The sequence below is a fragment of the Amphiura filiformis genome, chromosome 4, assembly GCF_039555335.1.
Source record: "Amphiura filiformis chromosome 4, Afil_fr2py, whole genome shotgun sequence".
NCBI classification, from domain to species: Eukaryota; Metazoa; Echinodermata; class Ophiuroidea; order Amphilepidida; family Amphiuridae; genus Amphiura; species Amphiura filiformis.
Window position 1 is genome coordinate 75,674,370 of NC_092631.1, and position 20,068 is coordinate 75,694,437.

At 35.7% G+C, this 20,068-nt stretch overlaps 2 protein-coding genes across 3 annotated transcripts in view; one reads left to right on the top strand and one right to left on the bottom strand.

Moving 5' to 3' along the window:
- The window catches only part of LOC140151412 (NADPH:adrenodoxin oxidoreductase, mitochondrial-like), a 704,260-nt gene that overhangs the window by 501,210 nt on the left and 182,982 nt on the right, over positions 1-20,068 (bottom strand). The window lies entirely within an intron of this gene.
- Positions 13,111-18,717, top strand: LOC140151411 (uncharacterized). 2 transcript variants are annotated; one of them, XM_072173743.1, is made up of 3 exons: positions 13,111-13,252; positions 13,716-13,839; positions 16,903-18,717. In XM_072173743.1, exon 3 carries the CDS (start codon positions 16,908-16,910, stop codon positions 18,636-18,638), a length of 1,731 nt encoding a protein of 576 aa, XP_072029844.1. In that variant the 5' UTR covers positions 13,111-13,252; positions 13,716-13,839; positions 16,903-16,907; the 3' UTR covers positions 18,639-18,717. The 2 variants fall into 2 exon arrangements, with proteins under 2 accessions (XP_072029844.1, XP_072029845.1); XM_072173744.1 differs by having other exon boundaries at positions 13,111-13,236.

The window sequence follows — 20,068 nt, forward strand, 5'->3', positions numbered from 1 at the left end:
TCAAATGCCAGCAACCACAGAATGTGTCCCTTTTCAAAAGGATGTGCTAAACCAAAAAAGTAATATGCAGAAAGGCAAACCAAGAGTGTATGACACAAGCAAACTTTCTTCTTCTTCAGCAAAGGTGAATATAATTAAGAAAAAGAAATCCACATGTCATGAAAAATCATTCAGTTATTGTGGAAAAGTGGGTAAGCATGGTATGGTGCATAAATGTAGCTACTGTAACAAGTCCTTCAGTCATATGAGCACCAAGAATCGGCATGAAAAGATGCATACAGGAGAAAAAAATCATAATTGTAGCTACTGCAACAAATCCTTCAGTCAAATGGGCCACAAGAATCAACATGAAAAGATACATAGAGGAGAAAACCCTCATAAATGTAGCTACTGTAACAAGTCCTTCAGTCATATGAGCACCAAGAATCGGCATGAAAAGATGCATACAGGAGAAAAAAATTATAATTGTAGCTACTGCAACAAATCCTTCAGTCAAATGGGCCACAAGAATCAACATGAAAAGATACATAGAGGAGAAAAACCTCATAAATGTAGCTACTGTAACAAGTCCTTCAGTCACATGGGCCACAAGAATCAACATGAAAAAATACATACTGGAGAAAGAAATCATAATTGTAGCTACTGTAACAAATCCTTCAGTCAAATGGGCCACAAGAATGAACATGAAAAGATACATAGAGGAGAAACACCTCATAAATGTAGCTACTGTAACAAGTCCTTCAGTCAAATAGGCCACAAGAATCAACATGAAAAGATACATACTGGAGCAAAACCTCATAAATGTAGTTACTGTAGCAAGTCCTTCATTCGTATGGGCGACAAGAATAAACATGAAAAGATACATAGAGGAGAAAAACCTCATAAATGTAGCTACTGTAACAAGTCCTTCAGTCAAATAAGCAACAAGAATAGACATGAAAAGATACATACTGGAGAAAAACCTCATAAATGTAACTACTGTAGCAAGTCCTTCATTCGTATGGGCGACAAGAATAAACATGAAAAGATACATAAGTGAGGAAACTTCATAATTGTAGAAATGATGCATACAGGAGTAAAACCTCATAAATCTAGCTACTGTAACAAGTCCTTCAGTTGTGTGGGCCACAAGAATCAACATGAAAAGATACATAGAGGAGAAAAACCTCATAAATGTAGCTACTGTAACAAGTCCTTCATTCATATTGGCGACAAGAATAAACATGAAAGGATCGATACACACAGGAGAAAAACCTCATAAATGTAGCTATTGTAACAAGTCCTTCAGTCAAATAGGCCACAAGAATCAACATGAAAAGATACATACTGGAGAAAAACCTCATAAATGTATCTACTGTAACAAGTCCTTCATTCGTATGGGCGACAAGAATAAACATGAAAAGATACATAGGTGAGGAAATTTCATAACTGTAGAAATGCATACAGGAGTAAAACCGCATAAATGTAGCTATGCTGCAACAAGTCCTTCAGTTGTGTGGGCCACAAGAATCAACATGAAAAGATACATAGAGGAGAAAAACCTGTAGCTATTGTATTATAACAAGTCCAAGAATATACATGAAAAGATACATACAGAAGAAAAACCTCATAAATGTAGCTACCGTAACAAGTCCTTCAGTCATATGGGCACCAAGAATCAACATGAAAAGATATATACAGGGGAAAAACCTCATAAATGTAGCTACTGTAAGTGTAACAAGTCCAAGAATAAACATGAAAAGATACATACAGAAGAAAAACCTCATAAATGTATCTACTGTAACAAGTCCTTCAGTCATATGGGCTCCAAGAATCAACATGAAAAGATACATACAGGTAAAAAACCTCATAAATGTAGCTACTGTAACAAGTCCAAGAATAAATATGAAAAGATACATACAGAAGAAAAACCTCATAAATGTAGCTACTGTAACAAGTCCTTCAGTTATATGGGCACCAAGAATCAACATGAAAAGATACATACAGGGGAAAAACCTCATAAATGTAGCTACTGTAGCTAGTTCGTCGTTAGCCTGGGTGACAAGAATCAACATGAAAAACCTCATAAATGTAGCTATTGCAACAAGTTCTTCAGTAAAATGTGCAACAAGAATAGACATGAAATGATGCATAGAGGACTAAAACCCAATAAATGTAGCTACTGTAACAAGTCCTTCAGTGACATGAGCAACAGGAATCACCATGAAAAGATACATACAGGAGAAAAACTCCATAAATGTAGCCACTGTAACAAGTCCTTCAGTGACATGAGCAATAGGAATCACCATGAAAAGATACATACAGGAGGAAAACCTCATAAATGTAAATAAACAAGAGCACCAATGGCGCTGTGGCTCTGTGCTTTATGGTGACAGTGAAAGTCGAATATGCAACAGGTGAAATCATTTGAGTATATGTGACATATTACATTCAATGGGTCCATCTGGTCGGTTGGTAGCTATCTCATTTGCAGAGCATACAATGATACATCAATCAATTTTGGGAATTACTATTTAGCCACATGGATCGAAACGGGTGGAATTGGATGGAAAAGGGTCCAAATGGGTCTAAACTAATCAAAATGTATCAAAATAGGCCTATGTCAAGAATAGTGTTAGTCTGAATAAGGATTTGGCTCTAATTGGTGACTATATACCCACCAAGTTTCAGACTAAATACAACAGTCAGAGATGTCACAAGCTGACCCAAAAAAATCCTGAACTTGCTAAGCATAGCGAGCGGAACTCTTGCCCAGCACGGCCGGGGGGTCCAGATGGTTTTTGCACATTTAGCACCACAGGAAAGGCCATTTCAGAGGGTAACCAGGCGGCTCTCCAACCACACGTCTCGCCTGCTTTTGTGACCGCCTGCTTTTTGCGATAATAACTTTGGTAGAGAGGTAAATGAATTTGGCGGTTATCGGCTGGGCACGATTATCTGGCTGATGGTAACTGTACCCACCAAGTTTCATGCCCATGCAACAGTTTTTACTAATATGACCTCAGATGACCCCAGGTGGCCCTGAAATGACCTTCTAAAAATTTGGCTTTAAATGGCCGGGGTTCAGGGGCCCACCTTACAAATTTGCAATCAAATTTGGCAATACCAAAGAACTATTTCATCAAAGTAATAAATCAAAGCAGAAAGATGCTTCCTTTACGAGTTATCACTCATTGAAAGTGCTACTTTGCTATACTTTACATAAGCGACTATCTTTAAGTCGTCATATTTCCTTAATTACATGACCTAGAAAGCTGTTATTTGGATATGTGATGCACAGTTAAAAATTAATTATTAAAAGATTTGGTGACCTCAGTTGACCTTTGACCTTGTATGTGACCTTTGACCTCACGAAATTGGATAAAGTATGTTGCGCTGAAAATCTAATCAGGTCGAGAACCTCTGGCAATCAAATTTGGCAATACCAAAGAACTATTTCATCAAAGTAATAAATCAAAACAGAAAGATGCTTCCTTTACGAGTTATCACTCATTGAAAGTGCTACTTTGCTACACTTTACATGGAAAGCTACTATCTTAAAGTAGTCATGTTTCCTTAATTACATGACCGATCAAGCTGTTATTTGGATATGTGATGCACAGTTGAAAATTAATTATTAAAAGATTTGGTGACCTCAGTTGACCTTTGACCTTGTATGTGACCTGTGACCTTTGACCTCACGAAATTGGATAAAGTATGTTGCGCTGAAAATCTAATCAGGTCGAGAACCGCTGGCCACGCAACTCCCCATCAAGTTACGTCACTGTACCCCATACGGATCTCCAGATAATCTGTTCACAAGGTATTTTGCTTATTACGCATATATTATGCAAATTAGGTACTTAATTACCATATTTTACGCTCAAAATCTAATCAGGTCGAGAACCTCTGGCCCCACTTCTCCTCACTAAGATACGTCACTGTACCCCATACGGATCTCCAGATAAGGTGTTCACAAGGGTTTTTTGCTTGATATGCATCAAATACGCATTTAAAATTATGCAAATTAGGTACTTAATTAGCATATTTTGCGCTGAAAATCTAATCAGGTCGAGAACATCTGGCCACGCTACTCCCCACCAAGTTACGTCACTGTACCCCATACGGATCTCCAGATAATCTGTTCACAAGGTATTTTGCTTGTTACGCATAAATTATGCAACAGTTTTTACCAATTTGACCTCATATGACGACCCCTGGTGATCCCGAAATGACCTTCCAAAACTCCAAATGTTGACTGTACCCATCAAGTTTCATGCCCATCCAATTTTGACCTTCAGAACAAATCAGAATCGATCAATAGGCCCTACGCCAAAAGGTCATGACCTCCTGCTTGTACCCCTTTCCCAAAATTTGGCTATAAATGTTGACTTAACCTACCAAGTTTCACGCCCATTCAGTAGTTTTTACTATTTTGACCTCAGATGACCTCTGGTGACCCCGAAATGACCTTCCGAAAATTTGGCTATAAATGTTGACTGTACCTACCAAATTTCATGCCCATAGGCCTACTAGTTGTTATTAGTTTCCAAAAGCAGCCATCGGGTCAAATAATTGATCTTTGTAACTTTTTTCTGATCAGGGAATACTTTAAAAAAAAGTGATTTCCCCACCCCCTGCTGTCATTGATTGCTTGCCATTCCTTTTGATTTCTCTCAAAATTTAGCTCATGATTAAAGGAGTGTTTCGTGATCCTAGCATCCTCTTTTTATGACATTTTTCAGTACATATCTACAAAAAAAAGCCTATTCCCAAAATTTCAGTTGATTCCGATTTTGCGTTTGCGAGTTATGCATGATTATGTGTATTACACTGCTCCATAGACAATGCGTTGTAATTTCGTTCTGGTGCACCAGAACGAAATTCAAATTTCACGATATCTTTGCAAAACTAATTAATCTGCAAGAAATATTTTGTACATAAACATTATGTAGCAAGACGTTTCCAGTGATATAAAAATCTCAACTTTTTTTGAGAAAAGTGGGGGATGAGGCTGTGGATCACGAAATGCCCCTTTAATATTGCACAGCCTATAGTAAAAGATGAAACTTTGCAACTTGCAATCAATGATTTCTGAAACCACTAATTTCAGTCACATTTGAATTCAATTATTATTATTATGTACATTATTATGTTCATTATCCAACATTATTTTGACCTTTTCTATTACTGCCCCCCCCCCCCATGACCTTGTGAATTATTCATTCATAACTGTGACGACCTTGAGACCATCCAATCAGAACAGATCAGAATCGATCAATACGCCATAGGTCATGACCTCCTGATTGTAAACAAAACAAGCAAGCTGCATGGCGAGATCGGGGACCATCGACGTAACATCGATCAAATAAACCTTGGTCTTGAATTTCTTAAGAAGTCCTGGCCTAAAAACCATGTTGTTTTTCAAGAGAAAACATATCAATCTTTGATAATCTGAAGTATAAAATTGTTGTGCAAAGTGGAACATCATTTATTTAGACTGCTTTTGCTATGGAAAAATACGGAAATTGTTCAATATTGCGAAGTGGGGTAAAGTAAAATCTCATTGAAAATATAATTTTCCCTCAGAATCATGTCCACAATATGATTAAATTGACTTTTAAAAACTATATTCTAACAAAACTACAGTGAGTGTGATGAAATACGAACATTTTTCATGACTTTCGGTCCGTGTTTTGCACAAAAATTGAGGTCACAAAAATATGTGCACTTGCGCAAGGAAAAATAGTCCACTAGGAAATTCATTTACCCGATTCATTAGTTCAGATTTATTCAAGATTCAGACATGTTCTTGACCATTTTTTGACATTCCTCAACTATTTCTTTATTTAAATTGTAAAGAAATAGTTAAGAAAAGTTATGAAATAGTAAATAACTTCTGAATCTGAACTGAATCTTAAGAAATTACCCTCTGTTGGTTTCCGTCACTTTTACGCAACTTAAATTATACAGACCAAAATAATCTCTAGCACACACTGGGTACCACAAAACAACTCGTTCATCGTGGCTTTTTTACCAAAAAATCATATTTTATCGACAGTATTTGAAATCTACCTGGAGTGCAATCGATTAAATAATAAATAAGCAAAATTTAGAAACAAATTTCAAGACCAAATATCAAACAGACAAACGTCCTTAGCATAAAAACCAACGCCCGAATTGGCTCTCTAATTGTTGCTATCGCATAGGCCCTTTTAGCTTTGCTCAGAGCCAAAAACAGACCCATTTGGACCCATGTATTGATTACTGCCTTCCATTTTCTCTATGATATACTCTTTCAAACAGAATATATAAGACCTGTTACCATTTTTAAAGGCCAAGGTTGATCTCTACTTAGATTATGTTAAACAATTTATTTTAATTATATGCCTTTACTTCAAAAATTATTAAAAAGCTGTTATCTTAATTTCATACAGAATCAATATAAAATGTTGCAAAATTTTGATCAAATTTTAATTTTTAGACAAATTTGATGTTAAAGAGACAAAACACATCCACAAGAGACGGGAATATGAGATGAAAGACAGCAACAAGAGAGGCTAGGATCTTTCCAATTTGAAAATATGTACATAAGTGAAATAAGTATAATAAAATCTTTCAGTCTAGATTGGTATTGCACTGACAGATATGAATTTTGATCACATTAATGGATTCCCTGGTCCGTAGACGCTACAAGATTGACATAATGGGTTATTCCAGTTGACATCTGTATACCCCATATGAAAGACATGACATAAATCTTCCACAGGGAGTGTGAATTTCAAATGCGGTTACCTGAATTGGTGACTCCATGGCATTTAAAATCTACACTCCCTGTGTGGGAGATTAAGGTCATATCTTCCATGGGGGTGTATGGATTTCAACTGGAATCGCCTAATGTCTGTGAATTTTCCATAGGTTACAATTACTGAAATTGAATAAGCATTTAAGGTATACCTCTCATCACATTAGGTAAGACTTTGGAATAAGGTATACCATCCACAAGCTGCAATGAATTCTAAGACGATGCACTGTTCTGAAAATAACCAGATTTAAAAATTGCACTTTGAAAGGACTAGAAGAATTTATATTATGCATGGTTTCCTCATTGAGCCCAGTTTTATGTTGTGAAAAACAGATTGAGCTCACCTGCACACTATATAGATTTTGATAACAAAATTCACCAAAACGAACATGAGTATCAGGTATTGGTCAAAATAATTTAGTTGCTAGCTGAATCAACATCTTGTCCTCCCACAACTGTAAAACCACTGGCATGTGACCATTAATAAGGGCTCTGTGGCTATTTTTGTGTGCCATGTAAAAATGCAGTTGCACAAAGTGTGTTAAAATGAAACACTTTCTTTACAGTAATTGACAGAACGCTTTGCAGAATTGTTTGGCAATCGCATGATTGCTTTAATTTAGTGGAACGGCCCCTAAGGTCTCCTGATCTTACACCTCTGGATTTCTTCTTGTTGGGCTATCTGAAATCAAAGGTTTTCGCAAGTCCTCCTACAGTCACATTGATGAACTCCAGAGACAGATAATTACACACAGTGACATCCCCAGGCAGGACGTCTCTCGTGAGAGGTGGTGGGAATGCCATGTTGAGGAGAGCTGATATCTGCGTACGGAGGAATGGTGGCCATGCCCGGGTGGTCATGTGGAAGACTTGGACTGTTAATTACTGTAAAGAGTGTGGTTAAACATGTTTATGTTGCTTTGATTTTAATTGACTTTGTGCAACTGCATTTGTACTTGGCTTATAAAAACAGCTACTGAGTCCTTATTAATGGCCACACACCACTGATTTTACAGTTATGGGAGGACAAGATGTTGATTCATCTGTCAAGTACAGCACTTTAACTAAATATTTCATACTTTTTAATCTAGTGGCATTTTTCAGACCTTGTACACCCTGTAAATGTAGCGTCAGTAAGGTGTTACACAAACATGACCCATCTTACATTACAATGTACCCTGACACAAATTTCCCAATAGGGTCATCATGTTTACCTACTAAATCATTATGCTATCTTGTTACCTTAATATAACCTTATTAATGCAGATTAAGGGCTGGGGTATGAGCGTTTGGACAGTATTTATTTTTGGGACATGAGAGCACATCAGACATATCGAATTGCATTCTGAATCGAAGAATGTCATTCTGACATCAAATAATTTTGATTTTTTGAAATTGCAATTTAATACACATTTTATGGCAAATCATTAAAATTGATATTTTTGATATTTAACAGTACTTGAAGTAAACTTTATAAATCTGATGATTTATACTTAAAGTGTATGTAGGTGGGATGAAAAGCCGACGATCAATTGAAAATTTTGACCTTTTGTATTAAAGATATGGATTTTTTTTTCCCAAAACACCAAAAAAATTAGGTCTTTTTGGGAAAAAATCCATATCTTCAATATGAAAGGTCAAAATTTTCAATTGACCGTCGGCTTTTCCTCCCTGCTACATACACTTTAAGAATATATCATTAGATTTATATAATTTACTCGAGGACTGTTATATATCAAAATTTGAAAAATATCAAATTTTTATAATTTGTCATAAAATTTGTATTATATTGTGATTTTCAAAAAATGAAAATTATTTGATATCAGAAAGACATGCTTCAGTATTCAGAATGCAATTTGATAGGTCTGAGGTGCTCTCATGTCCCACAAAAAATACTGTCGAAACGCAATAAACGCTCATTTTGGAACCCTTAATCCAGTTTAAAGTGGATTTCATTCTGGTTATTTCCAGTTCCAAATCTAGGCCAGGTGAAAGTTGATGCTGTACTCAATTGCACCCAATGGGGATACCAGTCAATGTTGTGCTTTAAATATGCCTTCAAGATTGAGTAAATATGACCAAATTAGATTTGCATAATATAGGAGCAAAATATGTACTCTAAATGAAGAGGAAACATTGGGTAGGTAAATCTTAATAAGGAATTCAGCGGCATATTAAAGCCTGGCCAATTTCTCAAGAGTATAATGTTACCTATATGAATTTGAATTCATTATTGTGATTTTTCAAAAATTAAAATTAATAAGTGTGTTTTCCGGTTTAAAAACCACCTGAATTTGTGCACTTGTGTTTTATAGTGCAATCTGAATATGTATGCTTACGTGCCTGGGGACTGTGCTTGACTAATATTGAAACTTTGGAAAATAATGAATAATGAAAGTTAAAATGCTTGATTCCTGAAAACATATGATTGGGTACTCAGAATAAAGTGTGATGAAGGGCCTAAGCTTGAAAATGACATCACATTTATTTGTGTACAATGTATCATTTTAAGTTATTTATTTATTTATTTATTTATAACATTTGGTTGAAGCCAGGCAAAGGTTAATGGTGCTCAGCGGATAAGGTAGGTATGCCAACCAAATATGACAGGACAGGGAAGACATCCTGGAGAAAAATCTGCGAGGACAAGCATTGATCAGCAACCAAACTCACAGGTGGCAAAGCAGGGAATTGAACCCGGGCCACAGTGGTGAGAAGCGAGTGAGAAGTCTACACTCACCCGTTCTCCCGGTATGATATGATAGAATTTGCCATGGGGTCTTCAGATATTGGTGTTGATGGAATTCTGAGAAATACAGCAGTGTTTTTCCAAATACATAGCATTAAATGGATTTTATCCAAATTAACAGTCAATAATTAATCAAATAAGCCTTCTTAAGTATTACATTCAAAAATGCTAAGAAATCACTAAATATTTTTATGGTACGTATCTTTTACAGGTTTTTTTTATCTCAAAACTAGGTTTGCTGACATGCCACCGGTTATATAGGAATAGGTCACAAATGGGTTGACACTGCTCTGCATATATGAAGTAGATTGATTGAGTATATTGATAATTCATAGGTAGAACCATCTATTTGCATTGCCTTTGGTAATATCAAAAGTATGCCCTAGTTCTGATACAAAGAAGCATAATGTAGTTACATAGATTTTTCTTGTGGTAAGATTATATTGCAATGTGATACAGCCTGAGGAGTTCAATACAGTCCATTAAGTTTTCTTTGTAAAACTTTTAATAGTAATAAATGTATTAATGAACATCGGTATCACATGTGTTTGCCCCTTGCGGTACCATCGCATGTGAACAATAATTTATTAATCTACTGGCACTGAAATACATCAGAATCATTTTCTTGCAAGCAGATCTACATACAAGTATGACGCAGCATATATGTGGCCGTACACCACAAATGAGCCGTAAATGTCCTAAATTGTATTCTGAGTTACAGTATAAAATGTGCATGAAGGTCGTATTCATAGGTACTTCAAGTTAGTGCTACATGAAATCTCATTTTGATAGTGCTAGTCAAACACCTTTTAAACCAATCAATAATCCTATTGTTGAAGAGGATAAATAAATAAATATAAATAAATTTCGAATTTATATAGCACTTTTTCCAGAGGATTCAAAGCGCTGTAATTTAGCTGCGTGGTGAATCATCACAATCAGATCGCATCAACTAGGCTAGTTGCAGCCGAACCCGGCGCAAACCTATCCGCACTTAGATTGTAACATCCACCCATTTTCTGCAGCTCCCCAAATTCCATTGGGTGAAGGAAGTTTTGTTGATAACGAAACAACTAATCACCAATTTTGAAAGCAGGAGGAAACCGGAGATCCCGGAGAAAACCTGCGAGAGCGAGCATGGATCGGGATAAACCAAATGCACATGAGTCCTTGGGCCGCGCCAGGGCTTAAACCCGGGACCTCAGTGGTGCAAAAAAAGCGAGGGAATTACCGCTGCGCTAACTCGCCCTCCCATAATTAGCTTCTACCTATAGAATTCTTAAATATCTCTAGTCTTTGTTTGCTTTGGCTAAATCCTGTTCACAGTGGTGGGTTACAAAGCTAGTTTGGTTTTGCGTCATTCACATTGTATGAAAAGAGTGAACCGCAATAACCGTAGAAGAGACTTTAGATACTATAAAGCTTTAAAAATTCCTTCCGAGATTAGAAGCTGCCCATGTGGCGCAGTTGGTTAGAGCATCGTATTTTTGTACCAGAGATCCCCGGTTCAAATCCCGGTAGTGATAGCTTTTTTTTCTGCTCCATTTTTTAAACCCAAAATTATTTACATTCATTTGAAATGTACATATTGCAAGGGGAAATATATTTGGTTTCTTTTTTTTTCTGAATCGGTAAGAAAAAGAGTTTTTAAAAATCTAAATTTTCCGTTCAATACGGATTACGGGCATTTCCAGCATTGTCGTTGGGTAATTTCTGTTTTGCTATGTTATTGAGCTCTATTGCCATTATGCCATAATTTATATACAAAAAACATCATGAACGATATACAGACGAACACAAAAAGACTGGTTGTGGGGAAATGTCACCGTAGTATTGGAATGTGTACCTAGTACAGTGGAGCTTGGTTAATGTCAGTGCAACCACGCACGCATGGCACATTACGAAAGCCTGGGAATTACGGCACATGTTATTGCTTGCCTTCCCAGAATGCAATTCACGCATACCAAGTATTGGGTTGCAAATTTTGCTATTTATTCACATTTACGCAGAAAATGCTTTCATTTTGTTCACAAAGCTGCATAAAGGGGACAATATTTGATATTATATGTAATTTTAAAGACAATCCATATCCAAAACCAATAAGGTTACCCCCCTTTAATATTCATAAATATGCTTAACACCTGACACAAAACTATACAACACATGAAGCCACCATGCCATGTGACCATATCAAATTTGATATAAAATTGGACGGATTGAGTGTGATACCTGAATTTATCGGTCGAGCTTGAGCTTTCAAATATCACGCGAGACGAAGTCGAGCGTGATATTTGAAAACTCTAGCGAGATCGATAAATTCAGGTATCATGTGAAAGTATCCGTCCAATTTTATCATTATTATGTCTTCATAATCTTTTTTTGGTCAAAAACATGATTTTTAGTCAAAACATGATTTTGCTTAAAAATGCGATTTCTTTTCAGAAATGTGTTTGGTCAAATATGTGATTTCTGGTCAAAAATGTGATTTTTGGTCAAAAATGTGATTTTGGGTCAAAATGTGATTTTGGGTCAAAAATGTGTTTTCTGGTCAAAAATGTGTTTTTGGTCAAAAAAGTGATTTTTGGTCATGGCATGGCAAGAAAATCACACCTAAATAGACATACATGGTGACTTCTGCATATTAAGTATATGGACTGTGCACTCTATGAAGAGGTTACAGACCGATACACAAAAACCCTGTAGCTCCAGGGGACCGATACACAAATTTATCGGACAGCCAGGTTATGTACAAAGTATAGGATGCAAGATTCTGAAGACATAATAATGAAGTTGATTGGTTGGTTGTTGCATTTAAGCTGCAGGGTGGATTAATTGAATATCAGGCACAATATGCAAATAAACATGCAAAATAAAGAAATACAAGTTTTCATGGGCAAGTGATGTACATGCATGCATTGTTTAGAGTGTCAAAAAGCTAAAAAAATCAGAAAAAAGGGTACATTTAACTGAACCTCGAACATCAAAAAGTACATTGTGTCAAACATGTCAAAATTAAGAAATGGGGTACGTTTGAAAGAATCGCAAACATGAAACATTAAAGAATCATTGCAAAATAATGACAGTTTTCAGCTTTTTTTAGGGTAGTAAATGTGACAAAAATAGGTGTTTAGGGTATAAAGGGAAGTACTTGTTTAGGGTTCATTTTGAATATTGGTGGTGCTATGTGAATATTGGATACCATATTGTCACAATTTAGAAAATGTAATTATTTAAACTTTATGTAGCTAATATTTGCTTCACCCTGTATATTTTTCAATAGCTTATTTTTGTTTCATCCCAGGCTGTTTATTTTCTTCTCACTACAATTTTGTAAGCTTTGCTGATTTCAAACTATCCCTTGCTTTGTTGATTTTAGATGCATCTACAGACAGATATGCCTAAATAAAAGAATATGGTTTTTTTTCATGGCAGCTGCCTTGAGCACAACAAAAACCACTTTTACAATACTTCATTGACCTTCAGATTTTATACCTTTTTATTCAGTTTTCTAATGACCTTATTATTAGTATTACCCTTTTCATCATTTCTTTTGTTACGTTTAGTGAGACTTCTTTGTCCTGTTCAGTTGACTGATCACAGTGTGTGATTCTGGGTCAGTGTGTTCCAGATGGTTGTTATGAATGGATGGTATACTGGTGTGTATAGGACCAAAACGTTTTGCTTTGTGTTTCATCAACTTTGTGTTTCATCAACTTTGTGTGAGTAGTTTATATTTAAATAATTTAAGTATTCTTGTCTAAATGGAAAGGTCTTGATTAGATAACAATTTCTTTATTCAGTGATTTATTATTGTTTAATATATATGCCAACACCGTCTTGTGTTTGTGATTGTCAAAAGGTATTGGAAGTGAATTGAGGCCTTAGCCTGGACTTACATCAGGTCATAGATTTTCTTACCAGTCATTTTTGTTATCATAACTACAATTCGCCCTTTAAAAAGTGAACCTGAATGTGAACCATTATGTAGTGCGAAAATTTTTGCCAACAGCAGCGATCAGTTTTTGTGGTAGTTCCTATTTTTTTTCTGGTCGTGTGATTCAGTGGTGTCTGATGGGTAATGACACGGAGCACTAACTGCCTTGGTAACATTCAACTTTGATCTCACAATTTATTCACAGTCTTCATCTGCTTCTTTATATTCTTGATTTTAATTTGATATAGGTGGCTTGGTAGTTGGATGAGAAGTATTTGAGAAGGGTTCATCTCACTGCAGCAGCAATTTTTTGGTTTGCAGCCAATTATTCAGAAAGAGTTGATTACCTTGCAGCAGCAGCATATATCACAGGTAATATTTAATCATTATCTGTATCATTAGGTCTAAAAAATAATATAATGTGATTAGCATAACAGGCCCAAAAAATATATAAAAATATATTTAAAAATAATTGTCTTGTTTGGATCAAAATTACTGTTTGTGCTGTGTTCTATTTATGACATACCAAAATACACACAGAAATGCAATAACAACAAAAGGACAAAATACAGAAATACAACAAAATATATTTTATGTGTTTTGTTGTATTTTGTCCTCAAAACCTGCGATTAAAAAATCTAATGTCTCAGATCAAAGCTGGATTAGTAGCTCTAACCAATTTCAACTACAAGCCATGTTTACTATCGGAAACATTGAAACTTTGATCAAAACTGTTTGGACACAGATTGTACAAAATCAGCATTGTACTCCTTAACAAAAAAATGTGACTGGTCACTACGAATGAGCCATAAACTCAGCAAATTGTATTCTGAGTTACAGTGTAAAATGTGTGCGAAGGTCGTATTCATAGGTATCTCACTTCGGTGCGACAAGTATCTCATCAAACACTGTTTAAACCAATCAATAATCCTCTTGCTGAAGAGGATAATAAGCTTCTACCTATTTCTATAGAATCATTAAATAATTCTTGTCTTTGTTTGCTTAGGCTAAATCCTGTTCAAGTAACCAACAATTAATAATGAGAGGACATTCCTGAACCCCGTTGACTTGGGAATGATTTGAAATGACCGCCAATTATGACATTTGATATTTATTACCAGAAATGTGGAAAAAGAGACACACGTAGAACCGAACAAAGGTACAATTTTGTTGAAGGAACAGAGTTCAAGAAACCATAACCCCGCTTCTGGATATCGTTTGAAGTCAAATGATATACCATTTTAAAGCTTATGATATATATTTTCTAAACACAAAATAAAACAAAATTGACCAGGGCCGACTTTATGGCTGATTCGTGGTGTCCAGTCACAAATATGTAGGCCTATGTGGTGAGCAATATACCATTTCAATTCCTCTAGATGCAAAATCTCTGGGGAGCACAGACAAATTTTTTTTAAATATGAAAGTCTAGACAAATGCATGTATTTTATAAGGTAAAGCTGCAATCCTGTACAAGCAGCATGGCAGCCATTACTGCTCACCTGTTAATCAATTATTACGAAGCATGAAATCCACAGAGGTGCATTGCATTATTAATGGTCACGCTCATATCTGGCAATTGTTTTGGGCAACTCATGCCAGGGCTGGATTTACCATTGGGCCAGATGGGCCCAAATTGTTTAAGATATTCCCTTTTTCGTTGTTACCCAAAAAGAGTTTAAATTTAATTGCAATCCAACAACCAAAATGTTCATGTGCAGTGCTTCGCATCTCGCCCTACAGCACTGATACATCTTAGTGCCTTAACCCCTGGATGTGAAAGAATAAGGGCCCCCGAGGCCCAAATGTTAAAACAAAGACTGCTTGTTTCTTAGTAAATAACACCGCTTTATAGTTGGTACAATAATAGCACTTGAGCATTAAACATTTACATGGGTACATAAACCCCATGTTAATTAGTATGGGGCCACATTTAATGTTAAAATAAAGGACCTGTCATTAATCAGCATATGAAGAGCTTATTTCCAATCCGTGTTAAGTCCACAAGATTCACTTTGAAGAAAATCAGGAATTTTCTTTATGGCAATGAAAAAAAGTTTGATTTCTATAAAATTACAGTGAAGTGAAGGTGATATATATAGGACCATAAAAACATGTTAAGTTTAAATCTAGAGACTTTTGGTTTTTTTAATGAATTAATTTGTTTTAAAAATAGCATGGACTTAACACGTTTTGACACAAAACATAATTTCTGGCGTGGACTTAACACATTTTGATACAAAACATAGCATCTGTAACACAGAACTGACCATATTTTTCTCAGACTAGTCTTAAAAGATAAAAAAAATATTAAAAACATACTACATGTACTATATAAAACACAATTTTGCCACAAAACACCTTGCATCTCGAACCCCCTCTCCCCAACCATTTTCTATCAAAATTTGATGTTTAAAATAGTTCAAAATTCAAAACTGAGTTGTATTGCATTTCTCAGGATTGAATAAACATCATTTCACTGACAATAAGTGATGACCCAATATATCCACTTGTTTTATCACATTATCACAATTTCCCCCTCCCCCATGCTTCCACCCTAATCTCATATTGACAGCCGTAAGTTTTTGAGTCGTTAAGTCCTAAGTTTTGTATACCTTTAACTTTAAAATAATACCTTGAATTTAGTAGTACATTTTGATAATCATACAAAATAATAATATCAAAAACTACCACTACCACCATCCTCTAACATTAATTCTACCATCATAACCTCTCACTCTCCCCCTTCCCACCCTGTTCATGTCTTTCTGGAGGTATCTATCAAATATTTAAGAAATCCCATACAAACTAGGCCTACTAATATTTTTAAAAAAACCAAATCAACAACAACAACTTTTTATGCAGACCAAATTCAGGTACACTAGTCTCAGGACCAAAAAAGAACGAAGACGCAAAGCAAAGCAATGTTATCAATCATGCAGAACTTGGGCGATTAACTATTGGAAGCCCTATGCCGTGCTAATTGCCTACAAGCTGCCCACAAGGGCAGTGTTCATGGACTTAGCACAGTTTGCTACCAAACTTAACACGTTTTGGAAAAAAATCGATACTTTGTGTGTCAATATTTCGGGACTTGACTAATTTTGGAGAAAAAAAACACACATTGCTGGATAGCCCTAGTTACTCACTACCCATTTTCATCAAAATCTCAATTTTGAAGGTGGGTGGACATAACACGGTTTGGAAATAAGCTCTTCATATATAGCAGCTTCAGGACTATGAGTTGGAACACTGATACTCCCTGGGGGTTATACAGGTATTGAAGAAGTTCCAAACATGCGGGCATGCCGTACCTGTGTGCAAATATAAAACTTCTAGTTTTTAGTTTTAATTTGTGATAACATTTAGATAGAAAACTTACAATGTGCCTGCCATATTACGTTCTTATGGAAATTATTTTTCTATCTTACACAGATATAATGTCAAATCGACCAAAACGGCAGTGGGATTTGCTGAATGACCCCGTGTGCAAGTATTGTAAGAGGAGGTTCATCAACAGCATCCCTCGGTACTTATCTCATCTTCGTCATCACAAGTTAACAATAACACCATACTGGTATAGCAATCCTTGTTTACCACCCAAGGCAAGATGTGCTACTTTCCCATGGAGGAAACAGCAGCCTGATCTGAGTGCAACTGTATCTTGTGCTAAGGAAAACAAACCAAGAGATGACAAAACTCAAATGCAAGCAGCAATGATATCAACCACAAATAGTGTCCCTTTTCAAAAAGATGTGCTAAACCAAAAAATTAATGTGCAGAAAGGCAAACCAAGAGTGTATGACACAAGCAAACTTTCTTCTTCTGCAGCAAAGGTGAATATAATTAAGAAAAAGAAATCTACATGTCATGAAAAATCGTTCAGTTATTGTGGAAAAGTGGGTAAGCATGGTATGGTGCATAAATGTAGCTACTGTAACAAGTCCTTCAGTCATATGAGCACCAAGAATCGGCATGAAAAGATACATACAGGAGAAAAAAATCATAATTGTAGCTACTGCAACAAATCCTTCAGTCAAATGGGCCACAAGAATGCACATGAAAAGATACATAGAGTAGAAAAACATCATAAATGTAGCTACTGTAATAAGTCCTTCAGTCACATGGGCCACAAGAATCAACATGAAAAGATACATAGACGAGAAAAACCTCATAAATGTAGCTACTGCAACAAATCCTTCAGTCTAATGGGCCACAAGAATGAACATGAAAAGATACATAGGGGAGAAAAACCTCATAAATGTAGCTATTGTAACAAATCCTTCAGTCGAATGGGCAGCAAGAATAGACATGAAAAGATACATAGAGGAGAAAAACCTCATAAATGTAGCTACTGTAGCAAGTCCTTCAGTCGAATGGGCCAAAAGAATCAACATGAAAAGATACATACAGGAGAAAAACCTCATAAATGTAGCTACTGTAACAAGTCCTTCAGTCAAATGTGCGACAAGAATAAACATGAAAAGATACATACAGGAGAAAAACCTCATAAATGTAGCTACTGCAACAAATCCTTCAGTCAAATGGGCCACAAGAATGAACATGAAACGATACATAGAGGTGAAAAACCTCATACATGTGGCTATTGTAATAAGTCCTTCAGTCGAATGAACGACAAGAACAGACATGAAATGATACATAGAGGAGAAAAACCTCATAAATGTAGCTACTGTAACAAGTCCTTCAGTCAAATGGGTGACAAGAATAAACATGAAAAGATACATACAGGAGAAAAAACTCATGATTGTAGCTACTGTAACAAATCCTTCAGTCAAATAGGCCACAAGAGTCGACATGAACAGATACATAGAGGAGAAAAACCTCATAAATGTAGCTACTGTAACAAGTCCTTCAACCAAATGGGCCACAAGAATCAACATGAAAAGATACATAGAGGAGAAAAACCCCATAATTGTAGCTATTGTAACAAGTCCTTTAGTCAAATAGGCCACAAGAATCAACATGAAAGGATACACACAGGAGAAAAAACTCATAAATGTAGCTACTGTAACAAGTCCTTCAGTCAAATAGGCCACAAGATTCAACATGAAAAGATACACACAGGAGAAAAACCCCATAATTGTAGCTACTGTAACAAGTCCTTCATTAGTATGGGCGACAAGAATAAACATGAAAAGATACATAGGTGAGGAAATTTCATAACTGTAGAAATGCATACAGGAGTAAAACCTCATAAATGTAGCTACTCTAACAAGTCCTTCAGTTGTGTGGGCCACAAGAATCAACATAAAAGATACATAGAGGAGAAAACCTCATAAATGTAGCTACTGTAACAAGTCCTTCAGTGACATCAGCAACAGGAATCGACATGAAAAGATACATACAGGTGAAAAACCTCATAAATGTAGCTACTGTAGCAAGATCGTCATTAGCATGGGCGACAAGAATAAACATGAAAAGATACATAGGTGAGGAAACTTCATAATTGTAGAAATGATGCATACAGGAGTAAAACCTCATAAATGTAGCTACTATAACAAGTCCTTTAGTTGTGTGGGCCACAAGAATCAACATAAAAAGATGCATACAGGAGAAAAACCTCATAAATGTAGCTACTGTAACAAGTCCTTCAGTGACATGAGCAATAGGAATCACCATGAAAAGATACATACAGGAGGAAAACCTCATAAATGTAAATAAAAAACAGACCCATTTGGGTGGTACATCCATGTATTGATTACTGCCTTCCATTTTCTCTATGATATACTCTTTCAAACAGAATATCGTCAGCCTGCTTTCGCTAATTGCCTAAGTTTTTTACATGTTTCTCATTTGCAATTTTGATTTTCTGAGTAATAAACCCATAATTAATAAAAATTTCCAGCCGCATTCTTCATTAACTTGTCTAATACATCAAAGGAGATGTATTCCACAAGTTAATGACAAATGCGGCTGGAAATTTTTATTAATTATCAGTTTATACTAAGAAAATCAAAATTGCAAATGAGAAACATGTAAAAATGACTTAGGCATTTAGCGTAGCAGGTTGACGATTTTTAAGACCAGTTACCATTTTTTAAAGGCCAAGGTTGATCTCTACTTAGATTATGTTAAACAATTTATTTTAATTATATGCCTTTACTTCAAAAATTATTAAAAAGCTGTTATCTTGATGTCATACAGAATCAATATAAAATGTTGCAAAATTTTGATCAAATTTTAATTTGTAGACAAATTTGATGTTAAAGAAACAAAACACAGACACAAGAGAGGGAAATATGAGATGAAAGACAGCAACAAGAGAGGCTAGGATCTTTCCAAGTTGAAAATATGTACATAAGTGAAATAAGTATAATAAAATCTTTCAGTCTAGATTGGTATTGCACTGACAGATATGAATTTTGATCACATTAATGGATTCCCTGGTCCGTAGATGCTACAAGATTGACATAATGGGTTATTCCAGTTGACATCTGTGTACCCTATATGAAAGACATGACATAAATCTTCCACAGGGAGTGTGAATTTCAAATGCGGTTACCGAATGGGTGACTCCATTTAAAATCTACACTCCCTGTGTGGGGGATTAAGGTCATATCTTCCATGGGGGGGGTGTATG